Here is a 25609-nt window from a genome sequence, read left to right on the forward strand (position 1 = left end):
CAATTGATATTTCAATGATTTGGTTGAGGGGACCAAATACTGCATTTCTAAGTTTGCTGATGATACTAAGCTAGGTGGGATTCTGAGTATGGGGAGAATGTGGATATGGACAAGCTGAGTGAGTGGGTGAGAACATTGGCAGATGGAATATGACATGTAAATATGTGAGATCATCCATCTTGGGGCACAGAAGAGAAAAGCGGAGTGTTTGTCAAATGGTGAGAGATTGGGGAGGGTTGATGTTCATTGTACACAAGCTGCTGAAGACCAACATGCAGGCACAGATACCACTTAAGAAGGCATTACTAAGAGAGGATTTGAGTAAGGAAGTCTTATGACAATTGTTTAGGGCCTTGATGAGATCTCATCTGAAGTACTGTGTACAATTTTTGCCTGTTCTTTGGGAAAGGATATACTTGCCATGGAGGGAGTTCAATGAAGTTTCTCTGTACTGGTTCCAGGGATGGCAGTTTTGCTGTTTGTGGAGAGACTGAGTTGACTTGGCTTCTATTCTCTACAGCTTATAGGAATGAGAAAAGATTTCATCAAAACATACAAATTTCATAACAGTTTTGAGAGGCTAGGTGTAGGGATGGTGTTTCCTCAAGCTGGGGAATTTAGGCCTGGGGGCACAGTTTCAGAGTACGGGGTAGGACTGAGATGAGGAGAAATTTCCTGACTCAAAAGGCAGGGTGAACCTTTCTATAATCCAAGGACTTTGAAGGCTCGGTCAATGTGTCCATTCGAAACACAAATCTATAACTTTCTAGACATTAAGGGAATTAAGGAGTATTAGGGTAGATCAGGAAAATGGCACTATTTTTCATGCACATATCCATTTCCTTCCAGTTTCACTAATAACCTGAGCCAAAGCTCAACTGATGTCATTCCCACCCTCACACTAACCCCCCCCCCCCCCCCCCCCCCCCCCCCACCACCCCACTCCCATCGCTCAATATCAATAATCTCTGTCAATCAGGACTTGTATTCAAGGTTCCAGGATTCATGTCACACACGTAGTTAGCACTGTCTCAAAGTCTCACAAGTTTCAAATCCACACCTTGCAGCTTATCTGCACAGCAGCCAGTCACTAATGACAGCCATAAGACAGGTTGCACAATACTCACTGACACATTTCCTGTTTGTTTAGCTGGGTAAAGTGGCACAAAGGGGAGGCAGATGGAAGTAACCGCAGGAGGAGAGCAGGTCCAGGTGATGTAATCCCCATTCCCCTCCTCCTTCTTAGCCAGTCCCTGGGGATTAGGGATGACTTGCTTCTACTCTTGTACTGAGGAGTAGATGATGCCCGTGTGTGAATCCCCGTAGAAGAGACAGTGCAGGTCATTTTGAGAAGGTCATTGCTCAAAGGTGGGATTTAGACGTGGTTAAGACATGGGTAATGAGTGCTCAAGGCCAAGGGGAAGCTTTATGAGGCCACTTACATCTGGAAACTAGCATTTTCCACACAAACCTTTAAACCATTTGAAAAGTAAGCAGCACCAATCATACCACTGCCCGAGACAACTCAAATTTTCAACAAAAATGGAAAAGTACCCAAAATACAAGGGCTGAGAATCTTTTTTACATGTAACTGTTTGTCTCAAAACCACGTGTATAAAAACATGTTGTTTCTGGAGTGGAAATAATGGCGACAATTTCTCTGGAAGTTGCTTCAAGCATTGCTGTTTCACAGTTGATGTAATTCCCGTACCAGGCATATTCTGTGGTCAACTCTCCTTTACAGCATTTCCCAAGAAATTATTTTTTATTATTATGAGATGCTAGTTGTTGAGGACTCTCAGAATAAGCATGTTTTAACAGGACCACTTGCTGAATAGGTCCCAGCTACTCAGGTCACTTCCTAGATTCCTCGCCTCACCTACCAATCTCACCCATGCCCTCTACCCACGAAGACCTTGACTCTGTGACTTCAAGCCCTAGCTCGATCCCTGTTGAGGGCACAATCCAAGCTCCCACTCCTCAATTTGACTCCAGACTGCTGGTTCTCACTCCCCATCTCACCCCTGATCTTGGACTTCCTGATCCCTCCCTTTCAGTACTCCATGACGGTGCAGTGACCAAGGAGAGTATATGGGGACCATCTGTGGCGCCTGACTCCTGAAGAATTGGACATTTCTGAATTAAGTGATAACCAGAAGAAATAATACAGAAACTAAATACTAGGACTTAATGATCCCTTTAAACAACAGTAGTGGAGCTCCTTCACTCTGTTAAATATGTGGGTGTTGTGACAAAGCATCATTTGGAACGCCGGGGTCATAAGCGTATTGGATGCTGATCGTCTTTGTGAACTGCCTGCTCTACACACCTCCAGCAGATGCTATGTGCCTCTTCCAGTACAGAAAACCCATTAACTATATAGTGTCTTGCACATCACAGATCACAGGTCAGAAGTTTATGTATGTGTGTATGTGAGGGAGATACAGAGAGAGATTGTGTGTGTGTGTGTGTGTGTGTGTGTTTCATGTTGCATATGTGTGTGAAATTTTGTGTATATGTATAGATGAGCATGTTCCCATCTCAAAACTAGCAGTGATACTGTAGCACCTGAACAATAACTCTATCAAATCCAGTTTCATCTCCAGTAAGTCTAAATCCTATTTAGTAGATTGTGAAATTGAACTCAATGAAATTTACTCACTAAGTTTGGTCAGTTTTGTGCAAACACCAGACATAATGAAAATTTAATATGATAGATCTTTGCCAAATTCCAACCGGCTTACCTATGTTCTTTGGAGAAGGGTGCTTGAATCTATACTTTGTTGTTAATTCTTAATACCCTCTGAAATCTCCAACATGGGATGCAGTAGCTTGATCAGTAATCCAGTGGGTTGGATCAATGATCTGGAGATAGAAGTTCAAATACTACCAGGACATCGGGGGGATTTCAACTCAGTTAATTAAATAAAAATCTGGAATAAAAAGAACTAGCTTCAGTGTCAGTGCCTCTGTAACTACTTAACTGTCATAAAATCCCAACTAATTCACTAATTTTCAGTGAGAGAACTCAGGCCACTTCATGTGCTCTGGCCTCCATGTGACTAAATGTCCATAGCAATATGGTTGGCCCTATAATGGCCTTGCTCCTAATTTCAAGGTGCATTTAGGATCAGACCATTAATGTAGCCCTATCAATTAATACCACATCCTATGACTTAAAAAAGAGGCCTAAAAAAATTACATAATTATGAAAAAGATCATTATTTGGCCCAGGTGTAAAAATAATATTTGATAGTTGTGTTACAGCTCTGTTGCCTCTTCAATATCAAAAAATTAGCTGTGAATTCTGACAGCACTCTGGTGCAGCAGTTATTACTGCTGCCTTGCAGCTCAAGACACCTGGGTTCAATCCAGACTGCTGGTGCTAACTGTGTGGAGCTTGCATGTTCTCCCTGTGACTGTGGTTTTCCCCAGGTGCTTCAGTTTCCTCCCATATGTCAGTGATGTGCTGGTATGTTGAGTAGCTGCTGAAAATGACCACATTAGCGTAAAGTGGCAAAGGACCCAGAGTGGAGTTGATAAGCAGGTGAAAGAGAATAAGTTGCAGGACTACAGGGAAATAAGGGCAGGGGGAATAGGACTGATGGGATTGCACTGCTGGGAGCCGGCATGGACCTGATGGGCCAAATAGCCTCTTTCTAGGTCAGTAAATAAGATACATACACCATGTGTTCAGCTCAAAATACTTCGAGAGTAACAGTATATTGCTCTTGTGAATAATTTATCTTTATACGTTGGGGAGAAAGTGCCAGAGTTTCCCATGGCATTGGGATGGGCAGAGGTCTGAGGCACTTTAATTGTTTCCTGGGCAATGTTTCATTGGGTTTCTGTTTAATTAGAAGAACCATTACATTCCATGCCAGTGACACGATATAGCTGGCAGTTAGATTTAAACATACAAAAAAGGCTTCACTTAAATTGATAAAAAAATAACTTCTGTAGAAATTAAGTGTGCAAAAACATTCAACATAGAATAAAGGCAGTAATGTAATGTTGTAAGGTTTTCAAAGTTGTTTCCTTTCACTGCCGAGAATGGCAGAATCTGTATGCGGTATGAAGTGCAGGTTACTTGTAATTCATTTGATGTATCATGACAAAGGCAATATTTAGGAGCCTTCATACTGCATGCTAGAGGCGCCCTCTTGTGTTGGTAGCTCTGGTTCATGTTTGGTGAAGTGGCTACCAGTGATTTTAGTGGAATTTTGCTTGCTTTTTTAAAGGAGGCTTTGATTTTTTTGCCTATGGCGGGTGGCATTGTTTTGGTCTTGTTTTGCTCAAATATTTTTAGTGTGGGGCTCCAGGAAGAAGTTGCTTCAATCATTCAGCTGCCTGGCTACACAAATAGGCAGTTTGAACTGTAAGAGGGCCAAGCTGCTGGCATGTGATATCTGGAAGCCATTTGAGGGTGAGCCACTTGTACCAGGCTAGTTTTGAAATGGTAGTGCCATTCATTCTCCTTCTGAGAGCTGGTAATACTACTCCCAATAGCTTAGCCTGTAACTGGACAATGCAACTAAGCCCTTTTGGAATAGTAAGATTCTTATGTTGTGTTTGAACTGAGTCAGGTTAGTACTGGGATATTTTATCACAAAGGACAAAGATCAAAAAGAAAAAAATCAGCCATGATTGTTTCCAAGTGCTGTCCAGAAGCTTCAAATGGCTGGCACAATAGTGGTGCTGCCTCACAGCTCCAGCGATCCAGTTTCAATCCTGATTGGCGGAATTTGTCTGTGAATTTTGCCTGTTCTTCCTGTGACTGCCGGGGTTTTCCCCGGGTGCTCTGGTTTCCTTCCACGTCCCAAAGATGTGCTGGTTGGTAGGTTAATCGGTCACTGTAAATTGCCCCTTTTGGTATTAGTTTATCATTGTCATGTGTACCGAGAAACAGTGAAAAACTGGTTTGCATGCCATCCAGGCAGATCATGCCATACATAAGTACATTGGGGAAGTAAAAAGAAAACAGAATACAGAATATGGGTGCAGCAGCTATAGAGAAAATGCAGTGCAGATAAACAAATAAAGTGCAAGGGCCATGATGACATAGATTGGGAGATCTAAAGAATTCATTTTTAACATATGAGAGGTGCATTCAAGAGTCTGATAACGGCAGGATAGAAGCTGTCCTTGAGTCTGGTGGTACTTGCTTTCAAACTTTTGTATCTTCTGCCTGGTGGGAGAGAAAAGAAGAGAGAACAATGGGGGCAGGAGGGTACTTGATTATATTGGCTGCTTTTCCTGAGGCAGTTCGAAGTGTATCAGAGTCAATAGAGGGGAGGCTGGTCTGTGGGATCTACTGGGCTGTATTCTCGACTCTCTGCAATTTCTTGCGGTCTTGGGCAGAGCAGTTACACCTAGACCTAGTGTAGGTGTAGTGTAGCACCTACACCTAGAGTGGGTGGGTGGTAGGTGAAGCAGGCAGGAGTGGATGTGTGGGAAAGAATGGGTTGCAGGGTAATAAGTGGGTAAGTGGCACTGATGGGAATGCTTTGAGGATGGTTAGACTTGATGAGCCAAATGACCTCACTCTATGGCATAATCAGGTATGAGATAAGGAAAGCATGTGCCTGAACATTGGGTATGCACATGCTCAGGCTGAAAGCAACTGTGATGCTCCTTCCTTCATAAGGAGTGTGGTGGCACTCCTGCCTATAAATCATTATGAATAATAGCCAGAAGAGACGGAAAGATTTCCAGGAGCTTTGGTATTACACTTTGGTCTATGGACCTGTTTTAAGAAAAGCGGCAAAAAGTCTGAGAACTGACTGAGTCATTTAAAAACAATAACATGAGCTTCGCAATATTTGTAAAAATAAGTTCCGTTGATGAATATGGGTCCTTCCAAACAATCTATTAGTTAAATGGCAGATGCAACAAATTGCTGAATCCACAGAACCAGTTACCTGGGGTCTGAACTTGGCAAACACTGGAATAAGTTACCAGAATGTTTAGAACAAGTCAGTTGAGGAAAAAAAACAAGGATAGAGGAATTTTCAGAAGATTGTGAGATAAACAAGGGTGATGAGGGCTGCTAGGCCTACCTTAAGGAACTTTGAGGAGAAATTTCTTAATATCCCTTTGTAGTTTTATACACTCCGAGGAATGCCACCTACCTTTGTGACATTGGCAAACTAGGATCTGTGACTTTCTACCCTATCATCTAAGTTGTTAATAAAGGTGTAGAATGGTTGAGATCCAGCAGAGATTGTTACATGATGCTGCTGGTTACATCATGCCAATTAAGTTAAATATCCACTATCCCTACTCTTCATCATCTGTCAATCAGCCAGTTACCCAACCAGATCAACAATTTGCCTTCAATTCGAAAAGTTCATCTAACAGTTTCTTAGCAGGAATTTCCAAGACTATAATTTGCATTCTTGATACCAAGACTATAATTTCTTGGTATCCCACTCTCAACTTTCTTAAGCAGTGAAGTGTAATGAACAATTTTCCAAGTCCGAAGAAATAGTCCCTGAATCAAGAGAACTTTAGAGCGTCCACAATGGCTTAATTGCACTGCTTTGCTTATGGTTCTGGAAGGAACTAATAACTAATAGCATTGAGTGGGTCAGGGCTCTCCTGACTTTGTGCCTGCACATCACAGATGCCAGTGCATCTTAACTCCTGCTCTGCCGTTGGCCTTGGCACTGAACCTTGCTGAGCTGGGGGACTGGATACATTCCACATCTGACCCCTTGACTTGTGTATCTGGCACAAATAGAATCACTGACCTGGACAGTAGAGGTAAGTGAAGGTAAGTTTTGTTATAAATTTAATTAATATATCAATTAAATGCTTCCTCATCTGTGGAGTATCCCTAGAATTTTCTATTTTTATTGCAATCAATTTTTTGCTTGTGAATTTGGAAAAATTGCTCCCGTGGGAAGCGAAAGGCTGCACCATGAACTTGGACTTGCCAATATATCACCGTGGGTATTGAGACTAATGCCAATGCACATCTTGTTAATGATGCAGGTACCATCCACGAAATGGAAGTGTTATGAGCCAGGTTGCTATTTGGTGAATGTCCCTTTAAGGCACCTGGACAGTAGAGTAGTAGTGTGTGTGTAGTGTCATCAAGACAGCAAGATTAATAACAATGTGCTGGCTGTTGTGCTCAGTGAGTCAAAGTGAGAAGAGAGAGAGAGAGAGAGACTGACTGCTGGTCTCCGTAACAATGGATGAAGAACAATAGCTATGTCTGTCACTACAATCCATGCATGGATTTTTGGAGCAAACAAGTGGAGTCCACTTTGTCGTTAACCTTTAGTGGGAAACAGGTATTTCTGTGGGTGGCCATGTATCGAATGCCTTCGGGGTGGCAGATACTTCCAAGCAAAGCAATGGAGATCATCGGAGATTGAGGTGTCACATGGGTTCCATCGTGGAACATGTGGATTTTGTAATTTTTTCTCTCTACATTCACTCTACATTTTCTCTTCGGTCAACAGTAGTTTTGCAAAAGCCTTTGCTCACGTCTCGCCTGATAACTTGCTGAACTGAATTTTGAGAACTATTCCTAGACTTGGATTTTGGGAATTTGCCACACACACATTTTGAGTTTAGTTTTGGGGTTAATGTTTAATATCTTTTCATTTTTACTTTTCTTATTATTACAAGTAGTTATTAATAAAATAGTTTCTAACACTTATACATGACTCGGTGTGTTTCTATTGTTGCTGGTACATAACAGAAATCCTGACTCTCTTTGGATGGAGTGGCAGAGAATGATGAAATTCTTCAGCATCTGGGAGTCAATTTTCAATATATTTTGTGGTATTTTTGAAAGTTCTAGTTAATACAAACCTAAATAGTACATAATTAATATATTAATGAAAGCTCTGCATAAAGGTTCTCTTGGTTACTGTTGAAATGAGCTTTCTTTATAATTATATTGCTGGCTCCTGTTCCTGCAGTAGTATTGAAAACAAGCCAAGGCTGGGATGTTGAAAGGGAATCCTCAACGGTGCCCTTAGTAGTCTATAAAATTAGTCATGGAGTAGTTGTACAAAGTCAGTTGTGAAAAGTTTATCTTGAAAATTCAGTACAACTACCTGTAGTACTTGTTTGTAGGTTATACATTCAATGTTCAAAATATCATACTTCTCTACAACATACTTTGAAATCAATAATAGTTGCTATTTTATGGAGTAGATCATGCATTATCATTTTATAATTTGGCCATTGCGTTTCCATAAATTCCTACAAGTCTTCTGAAAATTTGTTCTTTCTTTCTCAGGAACTGAAATTTCTTGTGCCCAAAATAAGAATGCAAACAGCTTTTGCGAAGTTACACAATTTATGCATGAAATTGTCTTTTGTGTATTATTATTGCCTTCATTGAAATGTCTCTTTTAAAGAATCAATTTATTTCTAAAGCCTGACCTTGGACTTGATGTTTTGAATGTGGAATTTGTTAAGTAGAAGTGAGAAGAATGTAGTTTGAGAGGGTGATTGGCATCACCCATTCTATTTTAGATATTCTCGTAGTTTATATTCAAGTAGAAAAATCATAGGTCAGATTTTGAAAGTTTTATCCTGGTAATATATATATGGTTTTTAACAACTTTTTTTTTGAGAAAAAGATTCTTGATTGGATACCTCTTGTTTCCTTTATAAAGTACATCACGCTCAGTGATAGTGATTTCCTTGTAATTGTGTTCAATTTTTAAATAGTTACATTATATTACTTAATTATCTCATTATTTTTAAAAATCTGGATATTCTTTGAGAAGAGCTATTCCCTTTAAATGTGACTATGAAACTCTTCAACTTTAGATAATTTTGAACATAAGTCACCCTGGTGAACTATTTGAATCAGAGTCATACAGCACGGAAACAGGCCCTTTGGCCCAAATTGTCCATGCCAACCAAGATGCCCATCTAAGCTGGTCCTACGTGCCTGCATTTGGTTCATATCTCTCTAAATCTTTCCTATCCATGTACCTGTCTAAAGGTCTTTCAGCACTTCTGCTAATCTAGAGTACTGCATTTGGTGCTCATAATACGGTTCCCCCTACACTCGAGAAACCAAATGCTGACTGGGTGACTGTTCTGTAGAACACCTCAGCGCAATCCACAAGGATGACCTCATCACTTTAATTCTCCATTCGACTCCCAATGTAATCTCTCTGTCTTTGGGCACCTACATTGTTCCAACAGTGTCCAGTGCAAGCTCGAGGAACAGCATCACATTTACTGTCTCGGCACATTGCAGTATTTGGAACATAATATTGAATTTAACAATTTCAGGTAACTGCTCCCATGGATGTTACTGTACTTTTCTGTTTCAATTTACCTTTTTTTTGTCTTCTGTCTTTTATTGCCATTTTGTAAAGTAATTATTCCCTTGACAAATTTGGTCTGCACCCTGTCACAGACATTCCCTCTGTTGGTTCTCTTCACCTCCCCCTCTTTGCAACATAATACATGTTCATTTTCTCACTACTACAGTTCTGAAGGAGGATGTTGACCAGAAATATCAACTTTTTCTCCCCCCACGGATGCTGCCTGACTTGTTGAGTTCTTCAAGCATTGTCATTTATGTTTTCAAATTCCAGGATCTGTAGCATTTTTGCTCCAACTTCTAAATTCTATATCTTCCAGGAACAACAATCAACCATTCAGCCTCTCAAACCAGTCACCATCCAATCAAATTATGGCTGATTTGTATTTTTCTTTAGGGGCTAGCACAAAGGTCCCCACAAGGTCACAGCCATACTACCCCTCCCCACCACAAATCATTAAGCACATTAAGGATATATGTAAAAATGTATAATATGTATGTTTAACATCCTTCCAGAAGTAATCAAATTAAATTCCTGTGCACAGCCCACTGCCTTTGCTCCAAATTCATTGATGCACTTAATTAACTGAAATATACTGATGCTGGTCTTGAAAATTTCAATTGACACAGCAACCATAGTTTTTTGGAATGAGAATTTTTGGAGGAATGTGTTCCCATGTGTACAGTGGATAGTTCTGCCCACAGCTTCCACTGTTTGCCTATAACTTGCCTTACTATATTATGTTGTACAAAAATCACATCTGTTACAATTTGGTTCATACAACCTCCCCCTCCCTTTTGATTGTATCATCTTGTTTGTTTATTGTTAGTCCTTGACTTGGCTAATGTAAAAAAGATGTTCATTTACTGTTTGACAATTAATGCAAAAAAAATATTTTGATGGGAAATGTCTGAGTTTATCAGCATTCTGAGGGAGAGAGAACAAGACTTGCCCAGGCAATTTTTTAAATTTAAGTTTTTACACTGGCAGTCACGCCATAAGGACTCTGAGAAGAACACAGATAGTTAAATTCTAACTGCATCCTGTTTGTGTTTGTATTCAGCATTTACTTTCATCCTGCAGCTTGTTTTAAAGGTTCATCACAGAGCTCCTTGATTTTTCTTGACACACAGGGATGGAAATTTTGGTCCGCTATTTTGCCATGTTGGTTTACCATGAGTTAAGGGATCCTTTACTGAGATTGACTATAGTTGCGGCTCCCACCCTACTAGCAGTAGGAACCAGAGCTGGAAGGGCATCTTCCAGCCCTGATTCAAGGACATCTTCAATCTCTCACTGCAAGGGTCTGGGGTTTCCACCTGCTTCAAAAGGGCAGCAATCATACTGGTGCCCAAGGAGAGCAGGGTGAGCTGCCTCAACATCTATCATCCAGTAAGCACTCACATCTACCATAATGAAGTGCTTCGAGAGGTTAGTTATGGCTTGAATTAACTCCTGCCTGAGCAAGGACCTGGACCCGCTACAATTCGCCTACCGCCACAACAGGTCTACAGCAGACGCAATCTCACTGGCTCTGTACTCTGCTTTGGAGCACCTAGACAACTGCAAACGTCAGGCCGCTGTTTATCAGTTACAACTCAGCATTCAACACCATCATCCCCTCAGTACTAATCAACAAGCTTCAAAACCTGGGCCTCTGTACCTTCCTCTGCAACTGGATACTCAACTTCCTAATTGGGAGACCAGTCAGTGTGGATCAGTAATAACATTTCCTTCTCGCTGACAATCAACACAAGTGCACCTCAAGGATGTGTGCTTAGCCCACTGTTCTACTTTCTCTACACTCATGATTGTGTGGTTAAGCAGAGCTCAAATGCCATCTATAAATTCGCTGATGACACCACTGTTGTTGGTAGAATCTCAGGTGGCAATGAGGAGGGATATGGGAGTGAGATAGATTGGCTGTTTGAGTGGTGACGCAACAACAACCTCGGACTTAACGTCAGCAAAACCAAGGAAATGATTGTGTACTTCAGGAAGGGGAAGTCAGAAGAACACCCACCAGTCCTCATTGACGGGTCAGCGGTGGAAAGGGTGAGCAGCTTTAAGTTCATGAGCGTCAACATCTAGGAGGATTTATCCTGGGCCCAACACATTGATGCAATCACATTGTTGCAATCATGGTTGCATCACAGCCTGGTATGGATCCTCCAATGCGCAGGATCGCAAGAGGCTGCAGAGAGTTGTAGACTCAGCCAGCTCCATCAGGGGCACAACCCTCCCCACCATCAAGGACATCTTCAAGAGGTGGTGCCTCTAGAAGGCAGCATCCATCATTAAGAACTCTCACCATCTGGGACATGCTCTCATTACTACCTTCAGGGAGGAGGTACAGGAGCCTGAAGACCCACACTCAACGATTCAGAAGCAGCTTCTTCCCCTCCGCCATGAGATTTCTGAACAGTCTGTGAACCCATGAACACTACTTAGTTATTCCTTTCCTTTTTGCACTATTTATTTATTTTTGCAATTTACAGTAATGTTATGTCTTTGCACTGTACTGCTGCCACAACAAATTTCACGTGACTTAAATCAGTGATAATAAATCTGATTCTGATGTCTTCATGTAATTCTGAAGAACTGATGTGCGCCAGTACGTAATTGATTAATTGACAACAATGCAACTCAGAGTCCAGTCCTGCACCAACTAGGGTTGCTGCTCAGTGATTGCTGCCCAATTAACCCTTCCCTGAACCAGTGTTGCTGTTAATATGGCTTTTTGGATTGGTAATTAGTAACTAGTGAGGTGCCACAAGGATCAGGGCTCAGATCTCAAATATTTTTAATCTATATTGATGACTTGGATGAAATGGATGAGTATACTATAGCCATATTTGCTGATGGTACAAAAAATAGCTTGGTTAGCAAGTTATGAGGAGGACACAAAGAGTCTGCAAAGGGATATAGATAGTTTAAGTGATTGGGAAAGAAGTTGGCAGATCCAGTACAATATGGGGAAATATGTGGTTATCCATTTTGGAAAGAAGAATAGAAAAGGAAATTATAATAGAACTGCCAAATGTTGCAATACAAATGGATTGGGGGGTCCTAATACATGAAACACAAATAGAAAGCACAGCAAGTTTGTACATTCTCCTCGTGTCTGCGTGGGTTTCCTCCAGGTGCTCTGGTTTCCTCCCACATTCTAAAGATATACGGGTAGGTTAACATGGGTTTAAAATGGGCTCGTTGGGCCAGAAGGGTCTATTACCGTGCTGTATGAAGTTTTAAATAAAGTTTTTTAAAAAAAGCTAATGTAAAGTTAGTCTGGAGTATAAAAGCAGGAAAGTTTTGATATAACTGTACAGTGAGTGCACTGGCAAGACTGGAATACTGCATACAAAGAAGTGCTTGTATAGAAAGCAATGCAGAGCAGGTTTACTAGAATTATTCCTGGGTCGAAAGGGTTAAGCATGTTAGCCCTATACTCATTGGAGTAAAGAAGGGTTCAACCAGATCTTACTGAAACAGGTAAGATTCTGACGGGGACTGACAGCATCAATACTGAGAGGATGTTTTCCCTGGAGGAGAAATCTAGAACTAAGTGGCATAATTTCAGAATACAGGCTGTCCCTGGATTAAGAACACCCGATTTATGGATACCCCTACATATGAACAACCTGCCATAATATTATTCAATTCAAAAGTCTGACGTACGTAATATGTTCATTCCTACGAATGACGGAACTAGTTTCCTCTCTCTCTCCGCTTTTAGTAATTGTTTTCTTATCAGTCTTATGTGCATTCGACACCATTCATTACAGTACTGTGGAGGGATGGTGACCTTAGCGGGTGATTTTCGTGTATGCACCGACAAAATTGACTCGTGGATCTGTAAAATCGGAACCCGTCCGTTACCCAGGGATGGCCTGTAAGACGTTGCCCTTTTCAGACAGAGATGAGCAAGAATTTCCCCGTCAGCGATGGTGAATCTTTGCAATGTTCTACCCCAGGAACTTGTGGAGCTGAAGTCATTCAATGCAGGAACCTGCAGATATTTCAACTTTATGTGAGTCGAGGAATAGTGCGGAGTGGAGCGGAGGCCAATATGGGGTTCGGCTGTAATTACACCGAATGGTGGAAGAGGCACCAGGCGCCGACCGGCTGATCCCTGCCCCATTTTCCTCACATGGTCGGCAGCACCGCAAGGTCGACGAACCGCATCTGGGAACGGCCGCCCGGCGACGTCACCCTCCACTAGAGGCAGCGCTCCTTCCGCGGCCCCGATCATCACTCCCCGCCGGACCCTGCGCGCGCGCGCCCCCGCAACGCCGCTCTCTTCGGGCGCGCGCCCCCGCAACGCCGCTCTCTTCGGGAACGCGCCAGCGCTTCTCCGGCCACGTCGCTTGCTCCCGTGCCCGGCTCCGCCGCCGACGTCACCTGAGTCAGGCACGCCAGCGCGCGGCTCCGCCGGCGACGTCACCCAAGTCAGGCCAGCGCGCGGCGTGACTTCGCGGGTGACGTCACACGCTTCAGACCCCCCCACCCCCCCCGTTGTATTTGACGTCAGTTCCGGTGGGTCCCGGCGGTTTGGCGGACGGGTTATTCTCGGTCGGGTTGCAGCCTCCAGGATGACGACGCTGCGCGCGTTTTGTTGCGATGATCTTTTTCGTTTCAACAACATGTGAGTAAAACATAGCGCGAAGCCGTCTTGCGGAGTGGCGGCATCACACGACTGCCCCCTCCTGCTCCGTTGCCGCTCAGAGGCCAGGATGGGGTTAGAGCAGCGATGGATGGATCCGGGGAAACCTTATCTGATGCTGTGCGATGCTGCTGCTAGTACGTTTTTCATTGCACCTGTGCACACATGTACTTGTGCATGTGACAGTAAACTCGACTTTGACCTGTGTGCTCTGGTTGACTGGAAGAACGTTGTTAGTGAGTTTGAACCTCTACCAACTTGACCGTCCCTACTCAGAGGAGAAAAATCCCACCTTCTTTAGCCACCCCACATAACCAAAGTAAACAGCTTATTTGGCAGCAGCTGTGGAGGGAAATGGACGTTTCGGGTCGAGGCCCATCATCTGGAAGACCCGAAACGTGGATTGTCCATTTCCCTCCATAGATGCTGCCTGGCCTGCTGAGTTCCTCCAGCGCCTTTGTGTGTTCCTCCAGATTCCAGCATGTGCACCCTCGTATCTGTGAATAGCTTGTTTTCTCAATTCAGAACCTGAGCCCACAGTTGGAGGTGGTGTGAGTAGTGGCAGCGCGAAGAAATTAAATGGGATTGTTGCTGCTTACGCACAGAAAGACAAATAGTGGATTTCAAGGTTCTTCCCATTGAGCTGGACAACAGCGAGGCAGTGAAATAAAAATGCAAATAGGACAAGTTGGAAGAGTATACTGCATTCACTTAGGATGTCCCTTATTAAATGTAGAAAAATAAACAAAGGCAACTGTAGATGTATAAACATACAAACTTGGAATATGGAGCAGGAGTACGCTATTTGGCTCCTCAAGACTTGCTCTGTCATTTGGTAAGATGATGGATGACCTGATTTAACCTCGACTTTGCATTCCCATCTGCATGCAGAAACACTTTATCCCTCTTCCTCAACTCTTTACCTACCTCTGCCTGAAAAACTCACCTTTACTGCCTCCTGGAGAAGAGAATTCCAAGCACTTATAAGTAGTGACCCCTTATTTTTAAATGGTCACCCCTAGTTCTGGATCCTCTAACATCTGCCCTGTCAAGATTATCCAGGACCTTGTACATTTCAATCAAGTTCACCCATTCTTCTAAATCAAGCAGCCATGAACCTAGCCCATCCAGCCTTTTGTCATGATTACCTGCCCGATCCAAATATTTGTCTAGTAAACCCTCTCTGCACTACTTCCAATGTATTAACTTCCTTCCTTAAATAAACAAGTCCACGTCTGACATGTGGTGGGTGTTTAAAGACCAATTGCACAGAGTACAGGACAGGTATGTTCCAATAAGAAGGAAGGACAGGGATGGCAAGGTAAGAGAACTTTGGATGCCAAGAGAGGTGGTGAATTTAGTCAAGAAGAGAAAAGTATGTAAAGCTAAGGAAGCTAGGATCAAACAGAGCACTTGGGGATTATAAAGAAGCCAGAAAGGAACTCAAGAAGGGAATTAGGAAAGCCAGGAGGGGCCATGTAAAGTCCTTGGCAAGTAGGATTAAAGAGAATCCCAAGGCATTCTAGGCATTCTATACATGTATCAAGAGAAAGAGGATAACCAGGAAGAGGGTAGGACCACTCAAGGATAAAGGAGGAAGTATGTGCTTGGAAGTGGAGGATGAGGGTGAGGTCCTTAATGAGTACTTTGCATCAGTATTTACCAAGGAGAAGAACATGGAGGATAGGGAGATCAATGTGGAGTACGTTAATATGCTAGGGCATTTTGAGATAAAGGAGGAGGTAGTGTTAGGTTTCTTAAAGAGCATTAAGGTGGATAAGTCCCCAGGGCCTGATGGGATATACCCCAGGTTATTGAGAGAGGCAAGAGATGTGATTCCTGGGACCTTGACCAATATCTTCGTGACCTCTCTAGCCACAGACAAGGTACCGGAGGACTGGCAGGTAGCTAATGTTGTTCCATTATTCAAGAACGGAAACAGGGATAATCCTGGTAACTATAGACTGGTGAGTCTCATGTCAGTGGTAGAGAAGTTACTGAAGAGGATCCTTAGGGGTAGGATTTATGAGCATTTGGAAAGCCATGGCCTAATTAGGGATAGTCAGCATGGCTTTGTGCAGGGCAAGTCGTGCCTTACTAACTTGATTGAGTTTTTTGACGAGGTGATGAGGATGATTGATGAAGGTAGAGCTGTGGATGTTGTCTACATGGATTTTAGTAAGGCATTCAACAAGGTCCCTCATGGGAGGCTAATCCAGAAGATCAAGATGCATGGGATCCACGGTGACTTGGCCGTGTGGATTCAGAACTGGCTTGCCCATAGAAGACAGGGTAGTGATCAAGGGGATTTATTCTGGCTGGAGGTCTGTGATGAGTGGTGTTCCTCAGGGATCTGTACTGGGACCTCTGCTGTTTGTGATGTATATAAATGACCTGGATAAAAATATACATGGGTGGGTTAGTAAGTTTGCAGATGATAGGAAGATTGGTGGTGGTGTAGATAGCGTAGAAGACTGGCGAAGGATACAGCGGGATATAGATCAGTTGCAGATATGGGTGGAGAAATGGCAGATGGAGTTCAACCTGGCCAAATGTGAAGCGTTGCACCTTGGGAGATCAAATGTAAAGAGATAGTACACTGTTAATGGCAAGACCCTCAGTGCTGATGAACAGAGGGATCTTTGGGTCCAAGTTCATAGCTCCCTGAAAGTGGCTACACAGCTTGATAGGGTGGTAAAGAAGGCATATGGCATGCTTGCCTTCATTAGTCAAGGCATTGCGTTCAAGAGTCAGGAAGTTATGCTGCAGCTTTATAAAACTTTAGTTCGGCTGCATCTGGAGTATTGCATTCAGTTCTGGTCACCCCATTATAGGAAGGATGTCGAGGCTTTGGAGAGGGTGCAGAAGAGGTTTACCGAGATGCTGTCTGGATTAGAGGGCATGTGTTATGAGGATAGGTTGGACAAACTTGGGTTGTTCTCTTTGGAGTGGCAGAGGGGGGATCTGATAGAGGTTTATAAGATTATGAGAGGCATAGATAGAGTAGACAGCCAATATCTTTTCCCCAGAGTTGAAATGTCTGATACCAGAGGGCATGCATTTAAGGTGATGGGAGGTACGTTCAAAGGAGATGTGTGGGGCAGGTTTTTTTTTACACAGAGTGGTGGGTGCCTGGAATGCATTGCCTGGGGTGGTGGTCGAGGCAAATACAATAGGGGTGTTCAAGATGCTCTCAGGTAGGCACATGAATGTGAGGGAAATGGTAGGATATGGACATCGTGTAGGCAGAAGGGACTAGTTTAGTTGGGCATTTGATGACTAATGTAATTGGTTTGGCACAACATTGTGGGCTGAAGGGCCTGTTCCTGTGCTGTACTGTTCTATGATCAATCCTGTACACAGTATCTGGATGTAGGCACAGCAATGCCCTATAGAACTCGTGCTGCAAGTCGTAAAATAGAAGCAGAAAATACTGGAAATAATCAGCAGGTCATGGAGGAAGCAGGAGTACTAACGTTTCAGGCCAATGATCTTTTATTCATTACCTTGCCAACGTATTGTGACACAAGTAATAGCTGAATAGTAGAGAATGAGATAAGCAGCTTCTGGAGGGATGGATATGGAATATATATAATAACATGAGTCAAGTGTTTTAGTAACACAGGTTTACATTTATTAATTTTATACACTGAAGCAGGCAGTAAGCTCCACCTGTTGTGCAACTCCAGCAGCAATGAATCTGTTCCTAAGGTGCATAAATTATATGTTTGTGTACATTACCTGTGCCCCTAATTTATTGTTTATACAAGCATTATTTCCTTGTTCATGATAAGGTGTGAGAAGATTTCATGCTAATTATTCTCTGATTGCATTAATTGCTGACTATTGGAATACACTTCTGTCGATAGAATGGTTTTGGAGGATGGGCACTGCTGACGTAGCTTCCCATTGGCATCTGATTCCACAAATGAACCATTTGCAACTTTTCAGGAGTCATAGTGCAATATATGAATGAACTCTGTTTCAGGTTTTTGTGTATGTGTTTTAGGAGGTGAAACCACTGATGCCAGAAGTATCTGTGAAAGAGGTTGGCAGAGCTGTTGGTTTGCAAAAGTGAATGTCTTACTTCTTTAGTCATGCCACTGTGTAGAATGTTACACCAAGTCTAAGTTTTGACTTGAAAAGGCCTAACGTTTGAGAGTAGATAACAGCAGTTGCCAACATCATGGTGAATAAAACTTGCTGGCTTCTTATGCTTTTTTTTAATATTGCTGATTCAGGGAAGCTAAAGGATTTGAGTTTCCTATTGTAAATCCCAGGTGACAGCCATACCCCTGTATGTAAACGTCTTCCAGTGTAACTGACTCTATTCACTGAAAACATGCCACCGAGGTAAGATTTTGGTATCATTTACCACCTTTAGGGGAATTGTCTTGAAATTTGAGTCGCTAATAAGTTCTTATAAAATGTGTTTCAGTGATATATAATCACTAAAACTACATGATGTTCCCCACTTTCTGAAAGCAGCACAATGCATATTTTTGGCAGTTTCTTTGTGAAAGATATCTATTATATTCATGTAACACGCCACTATTTATAACAATAGATTCTGAATATCTTGTAATTTGTTTTTATTTTGTTTTGCAGAAATTTGGATCCACTTACAGAAACTGTATCCTTGTTGAAAGTCAAATAATCTATTGATTTCTTGAGAGGAAACTGGTTAATGATGTTCACCCGACTGAACATCCATTTTTTTTCTCACAAATAAGACGTGGTTCAGATTGGAAATGTACATGAGCAAAGCTAATGATTTAAGCTGTTTGATAACACTAACACAAATTAGTGGTCTCTGTTTACTTTAGCCCTTTCTATTAATTCTATGTTAATTGATCTTTTGTTGATGTTTAAAATCTGCAAAAGTAGTGCTGTTTGAAAAATAATAGTCTACAATTCCGTTAAATTGTTATAATTTCTGCTGCCCTTGCTATTTGTTTTACCTAGCAGTATGTTCTCACCTCAAAATACCAGATAAGAAACAGAAGCAGCAGTAGTCTATTCAGCCCCTTGTGCCTGCTCCCCAACTCAGTAAGATCATGGTTGATCTTTTACTTCAGTGCTGCTTTCCTGCACTAACCACACAGCTCTTGATTCCCCTAATATCTAAAAATCTATCACTCTCCATCTTGAATGTACTTAGCAATTGTTCTATCCCATTAGTTCCTCTCATACTAGTTTTATTTTAACTAATGCTAATTTCTTTGAGCTCCTCAGTCACTCTAGACTTGTAGCCCTCCGCTGTTTCCAGGTGGTTTTCTCGTCTTCCATGAAGATGGACACTAGATATTTATTCTATCTGCTATTTCCTTATTCTCCAATGGAATTTCTCTTGTCTCAGTCTGTGAGGAACCTGTATTAACTTTTGATAACCTTTTTTTTACATAATAGTCTATTTTGATGTTTCTTGCTAGCCTACTCTCATCTTCTAGTACCCTTTGCCATCAGTGGTTAAGTCTTCCTTAGCTGAATTCTTAAATCTTCCTCATCCTAGGGTTTACTGTTTTTTTTTGGCGACATTTTAAGTCTTTTTTGAAGCATCACTTTCTGCAACTTCTCTTGATAGCCCTGGCCAGACAACTTTTCCTGTTTTTTTTAAACCCTGAAGAGACATGTAAACCATGTATTCTTTAAAAGTTAGCCATTGCTGGTTTACAAATTGTCATATATTTCAATGTAGTTTCCCAGTCCACCATAACCAATTCATGGCTCTTGCCTTTGTAGTTTGCTTCATTCAGATTTAAGACCATGATCCCCACCATCTCTTTGGGCTGCTAAACTTCTTTTCAAATTGAGCTACAAAAGCATGTTTCAATTCATTTGGCCTTATTGAGGAACCTCATGATTGCTACAACAGCCGTACAAATTTCTAATTTGCAATAGAACTCCAATCAAGCTCTGACTGCCAAGTTAAATCATTTTTACAGAGTTGCTATATTATTTTCAGTGTCTAATTACTCTTTGAAGAGCTCACAAATTTGGGATTATGTATGAATTTACATGAAATTCAGCATCAGTTATCCTGAGCAAGTCTGCATGAATGTGAATTGGCATGAACTAGTTTAGACCAATCATAATTGGTATAACTCCTTGCAATATTTTTAAAAGTTATAAATTTGGAGCCAGATTAAATAGATAGCTATAGGGCTGGGAAATCTCTTGAACTATGGCATAACAAAAAGGCCACAGCAATGTAAAATATGATAAAATAGAAAAAGATTAAAGATTGCAATTAATTAGCATTCTGTTACATGTAAAATAAAAGGTAGAGCTTTTATTACTATTTGTTTTGTATTGGGTGCTAATTTAAGTTGTGCATACTACTGACTTTCATTAGGATTTTGTTATTTTCCTTATGTAATTCACAGTATGGGATCCCCTTCTATCTACAGTATTTGGCTCATTGGCCAGAGTATTTTATTGTTGCTGAAGCACCTGGAGGAGAGTTGATGGGATACAGTAAGAGTCCATTGTTCTACTTTAAACTTGCCATAACCTAATTTAAAGATTTAATTTCCAGCAGTTTATATTTGAACATTAATGTTGTAATGAAGTTTTGTACTACTATATTATTGCAGTTCCTGACCTAGTTCATCTGTATTTTTAAAAATGTCTAATTTATTATATTAAAAAAATTTGGATCTAGCAACCGTTTTGTCTCCATTACTTTTCACAAGGAACTCTCCAAGAGCACATAGTCCAAGAGTGTCTCCTTTTGTTTAACTGCTGCTTTTTGAGAATTTTCTCTGCATTCTCTTAACTGGGAGGCTAGAGAAGAAATTGCAGGAGCCCTGGCTGAGATATTTGCATCATCGTTAGCCATGGGTGAGGTGCTGGTGGATTGGAAGGTAGTGAATGTTGTGCCTTTATTTAAGAAGGGTGGCAAAGAAAGACCTGGGAACTATAGGCCAGTAAGTCTAATATCTGTGGTAGGTAAGTTACTGGAGAGGATTCTGAGGGATAAGATATACGTACATCTGGAAAGACAGGTTGATTAGTAGTAGTCAGCATAGCTTTGTGCATGGGAGATCATGTCTTATGAACTTGATTGAGTTTTTTGATGAAGTGACCAAGAAAGTCTATATGGACTTCAGTAAGGCCTTTGATAAGGTTCCACATGGTAGGCTGCTCTGGAACCTTAGATTGCATGAATCCAGGGAGAGCTGGCTAATTGGATACACAATTGCCTTGATGGTGGAAGGTTGTTTCTCGGACTGGAGGCCTGTGACTAATGGTGTGCCTCGGGTCGGGGCTGGGCCCATTGTTGTTTGTCGTCTATATCAACGATTTGGATAAGGATGTACAAGGCATGGTTAGCAAGTTTGCAGACGACACTAAAATAGGTGGGAAAGTGGTCAGTGAAGAAGGTTATCAAAATTTACAGGGGGATCTTGATCAGCTAAGTGGGCCGAGGAATGGCAAATGGAATTTAATTTGGATAAATGTGAGCTGTTGCATTTTGGAAGGTCAAATCCGGGTAGGACTTTCATAGTGAAAGGCAGGGTTCCTGCGTGTGTTGTAGAACAGAGGGACTTTGGTATGTGGTTCACTGAAAGTGGAGTCACAGGTGGACAGGGTGGTGAAGAAGGTTTTGGCATGCTGGCCTTCATAAGTCAGGGCATTGAGTATAAAAGTTGGGAGGTCATGGTGCGATTGTACAGGATGGTGGTGAGGCTGCACTTGGAGTATTGTGTTCGGTTTTGTTTATCCTGCTATAGGAAAGATGTTATTAAACTGGAAAGAGTGCAGAAAAGACTTATAAGGATGCTGCCAGGAATTGAGGGACTGAGCTATACGGAGAGTTTAGACAGGCTAGGACTTCATTCCTTAGAGCGAAGGAGACTGAGAGATGATCTTATAGAAGTGTATGAAATCATGAGGGGCATAGATAGGGTGAATGCACTCAAGTCTTTTTCCCAGAGTTGGGGTATCAGGAACCAGAGGGCATAGGTTTAAGGTGAGAGGGGAAAGATTTAAGATAAACTTGAGGGGTAACTTTTTTTTTACACAAGGGGTGGTATCTACGTGGAATGAGCTGCCAGACAAAGTGGTTGAGGTAGGTACAAAAACAACTTTTAAAAGACAGATGGACGGGTACATGGATTAGAAAGGTTTAGAAGGTTATGGGCCAAATGCTGGCAAATGGAACTAGCTTGGATGGGGCATCTTGGTTGCAATGGACCAGTTTGGCTGAAGGGCCTGTTTCTGTGCTGTATGACTATGACTGAGTAGTTGGCTAATTGGTCAAATATCTGTACTTTACATGGAGTAATATTCTTTACTCTAAAATTCTCTGGCACTTCTGTGAGTGCCGTTAAGGGAAAAATTACTGGTTATGTAACATGATACATTGTCCATTTCACCCCTCCAGCACTCTTTAAGGATTGCATTCAAATTTTTGTGTCACTTTTCAGAGTAATGTGTAAAAGCACAGACATTCACAACTTTGAAAACAAACATCTGAATATTACAAGAGTGAGAAAAGTCTGGGACTTCTTAATTAACCACAGCAGAGTACTTACTTGAAAATAAATACAGCCATCCAGAATGCTAGATGTGTTTTGCACTCTGAACTGAACCTAAACACTGGATTTCATTCAGAATTTTACTTAACAGAAATTAAACTTCATGGCCTTGATGGTGGTCATCTTTACTCAAGTTAAACAAACCTGAATTGCATGTTAATCCCTGCAACTTTATAAAATGGCACATTGTCAATATAAATTGAGAAATGTGCTAGTTTGTGTAAAAGGTTTGCTACGTATTTTTCATAATACAGATTTTTGTTCAAAAGAAGGGAAAACACTTATTTTCCATTGCCATGTGTTTATGAGCAGTGCTAATTTTAAAAATATTTCCTTAATCCGATACCTTTCTACTTGATGCAGAGCATTCCTCAACTATTCAGTTTGAAGAAGTTCTTAGTATTTGTTACTTTATCTTTACTAGACATGCCTGTTTCAAACAGATTATTTTCTATTTGTACAGTCTTTGTTCCCATTTGATAGTCATGTGGTTTTTATACTGGTGGCTTAAGATCAAAACAAAATGGTGAAAATCTCATATGAAAACTGAAAATGCTGGAAATACTCAGCAGGTCGGGTAGTATCTGTAGAGAGAGATACAGTTATTGTTTCAGGTTGATGTCCATTGAGAAGTACGAATAGTTAAAAATCAAATACTATTTCAGCAATGGATGGGGTGGAGAACAAAGGGAATATCTGTCATAAGATGAAGGCCAAGAGTGATTGACACAAAAGATGTTGGTCCCAGCAAAGAGAGGGTGCTTAATAATAGCAGCTGATTTTGTTTGGATGAAGTGTAAATAGGCAATGAAAATGAGGAAAAGAGTGCGAAACTATACTGGAGGGGAACTGGACTTGCGTTAAATCTGAACTAAATGAGAATGCTGGAAATACCAAGTCAGGCAGCAGTGGGAGAAAAACTGAGTTCATGGCCTTTCATCAGAACTGATCAACTCTGCTACAGATTGGGAAGGCTGGTTATCTGAAATTATTGATTTCATTATTGTGTCCTGAGAAGATAGCATACTGTTCCTTAAGTCTACATGAGGCTTCACTGGAACAATATAAGGGGCCAAAGAGTAGAATGGAGATTAAAAGTGACAGGCAACTGGAACTTGTGTGCAGGTTTTTGAAATCCTGCTTTGTGCCTGGAGAGGCATGCATGTGGAAACTGTCCTGCTAAGTTTGGATCATTCTAAAATGCATGATAATGCATCATTTTCAGCAATAAGTCTGCAAGTTCGAAGTGCAAATCTTGGAAATTTTAAACCAAAAACAGAAAATGCTGGAAGCACTCAACAGCTCAGGCAGCAGCTATGGAAAGAGAAACAAACAGTTAATGTTTCAGGTCAAAAACCCTTTGTTGGAACAGTTCTGACGTGAAACATTAACACAATTTCTTTCCACAAATGTTGCCTGACAATGCTGAGTGTTTCCAGTGTTCTTTGTTTTTAAGAAAATTTTGCTGTTTATAGTACTTGCTTTCCAAGGAACTTTGTATACTGTTTGAAGTAATATTATTAGATAAATAAAGTGTCTGTTTTTGCACTCAGCATATATTCTTGATGATTATAAAGTACTTACTGATTGTTTTTTATTTTAAGTAATGGGGAAAGCTGAAGGATCAGTGGCAAGAGAGGAATGGCATGGACATGTAACAGCATTATCTGTAGCTCCAGAATTTAGACGTTTGGGACTAGCAGCTAAATTAATGGAACTGCTGGAGGAGATATCTGAAAGGTTGGTATATATGTTTTAGCTACTACATATAGTATATAGATGACACACATTTTATCTGGGATATATGAACATTGTGCTTCCTTTCTATAGAAAAGGTGGATTCTTTGTGGATCTATTTGTACGAGTATCGAATCAAGTGGCTGTGAACATGTACAAGCAGCTTGGCTATAGTGTCTACAGGACCGTGATAGAGTACTATTCAGCTAGCAATGGAGAACCTGATGAAGATGCTTATGGTATGGTTATAAATTTATATAACCCTTATAGATTTAAAAAAAAGTTTAAGTTGTAGTTTTGGTACACCATATAGGATTGTGCTGATTACTTTGAGATCCTATGCTGTGAATTTATAGGTAATGATAGTTATTGGTACTGTTACAACTACAGTTTAAGTGAATATTGCACTTCTGATGAATTGCATTAAACAACTTTTAGATGTTTGCATTTTTTGACCACAACCTGATGCTTTTAATTTCTCTACCAGATATGAGGAAAGCCTTATCAAGAGATAAAGAGAAGAAATCAATAATACCTCTACCTCATCCAGTTAGGCCTGAAGATATTGAATAGCTTTAAGCTGTGGTTCTTGGGTAATGTACAATTTGAAGATGAGCACAGAGAGAAAATTACAAGGTAATTTTGAATATTTTTGTTGGACTCTAAATCTGCTTGTGTTTCAATATGTGCATAAGTTATATGTTATGTCTTAATGATAACTTTGAGGCCTAGCATTCTATATTTATCTTTTATAGGCCCAAGAGCCACAGCTTTATCAGGAAATGTTTATTAATTTTTCCCCTTGCAGATGCACTGTGTATGTATGCAGATTTTTTGTACATACTTAATAAAGATTTGTGTGAGATTTAATTTCTCATGTGTAATAGACAGTATATTTGGTATCCAAAAGTGCAGCAAAAACTGTTCATCATTATGTTGCCGGTAGCTCTTCTTTTGGTGCTGGAATGTTTGTTTAATTTCATAGTTACAGTTTGAAGTTGTTCAGGCTTCCAGATGAGGATCATCTATAACTGGAGTATGAGACTAAAGTTTTTAATTTTTTTTTAAAACACACTGGAAATGCATACAAGTGTGAATAACTGTGTTTATACAAGGAAGAAATACCATCTAATAAATTTCAATTGATAAGATTTTGCATTTAAAATCTTTCACTTTCTCCTATTAATGAGATAAAGCTGCAGACAGTGGTATATTCATGCAATATAATAGAAGACATTTTTAATGCTGTGTTTCGTTCAACTATAAACAGGAAAATAAGGGGAATTTGCAGTCTGAAGGGGGAAAATTGTTTAATTGTTACTAATCCGTGTTTCCATAGGCTTCATGATTTCTTTAAA

General features: G+C 40.9%; 1 protein-coding gene across 1 annotated transcript; it reads left to right on the forward strand.

The window, feature by feature from the left end:
* The first annotated feature begins 13828 nt into the window (after positions 1-13828).
* Positions 13829-25400, forward strand: naa20 (N-alpha-acetyltransferase 20, NatB catalytic subunit). The gene is made up of 6 exons (XM_052012034.1): positions 13829-13953; positions 18580-18604; positions 20358-20448; positions 24119-24254; positions 24345-24490; positions 24739-25400. Exons 1-6 carry the CDS (start codon positions 13901-13903, stop codon positions 24822-24824), a joined length of 537 nt encoding a protein of 178 aa, XP_051867994.1. The 5' UTR covers positions 13829-13900; the 3' UTR covers positions 24825-25400.
* Positions 25401-25609: the final 209 nt, after the last annotated feature.

Source organism: Pristis pectinata, chromosome 3 (genome assembly GCF_009764475.1).
Source record: "Pristis pectinata isolate sPriPec2 chromosome 3, sPriPec2.1.pri, whole genome shotgun sequence".
In the NCBI taxonomy this organism is placed as follows: Eukaryota; Metazoa; Chordata; class Chondrichthyes; order Rhinopristiformes; family Pristidae; genus Pristis; species Pristis pectinata.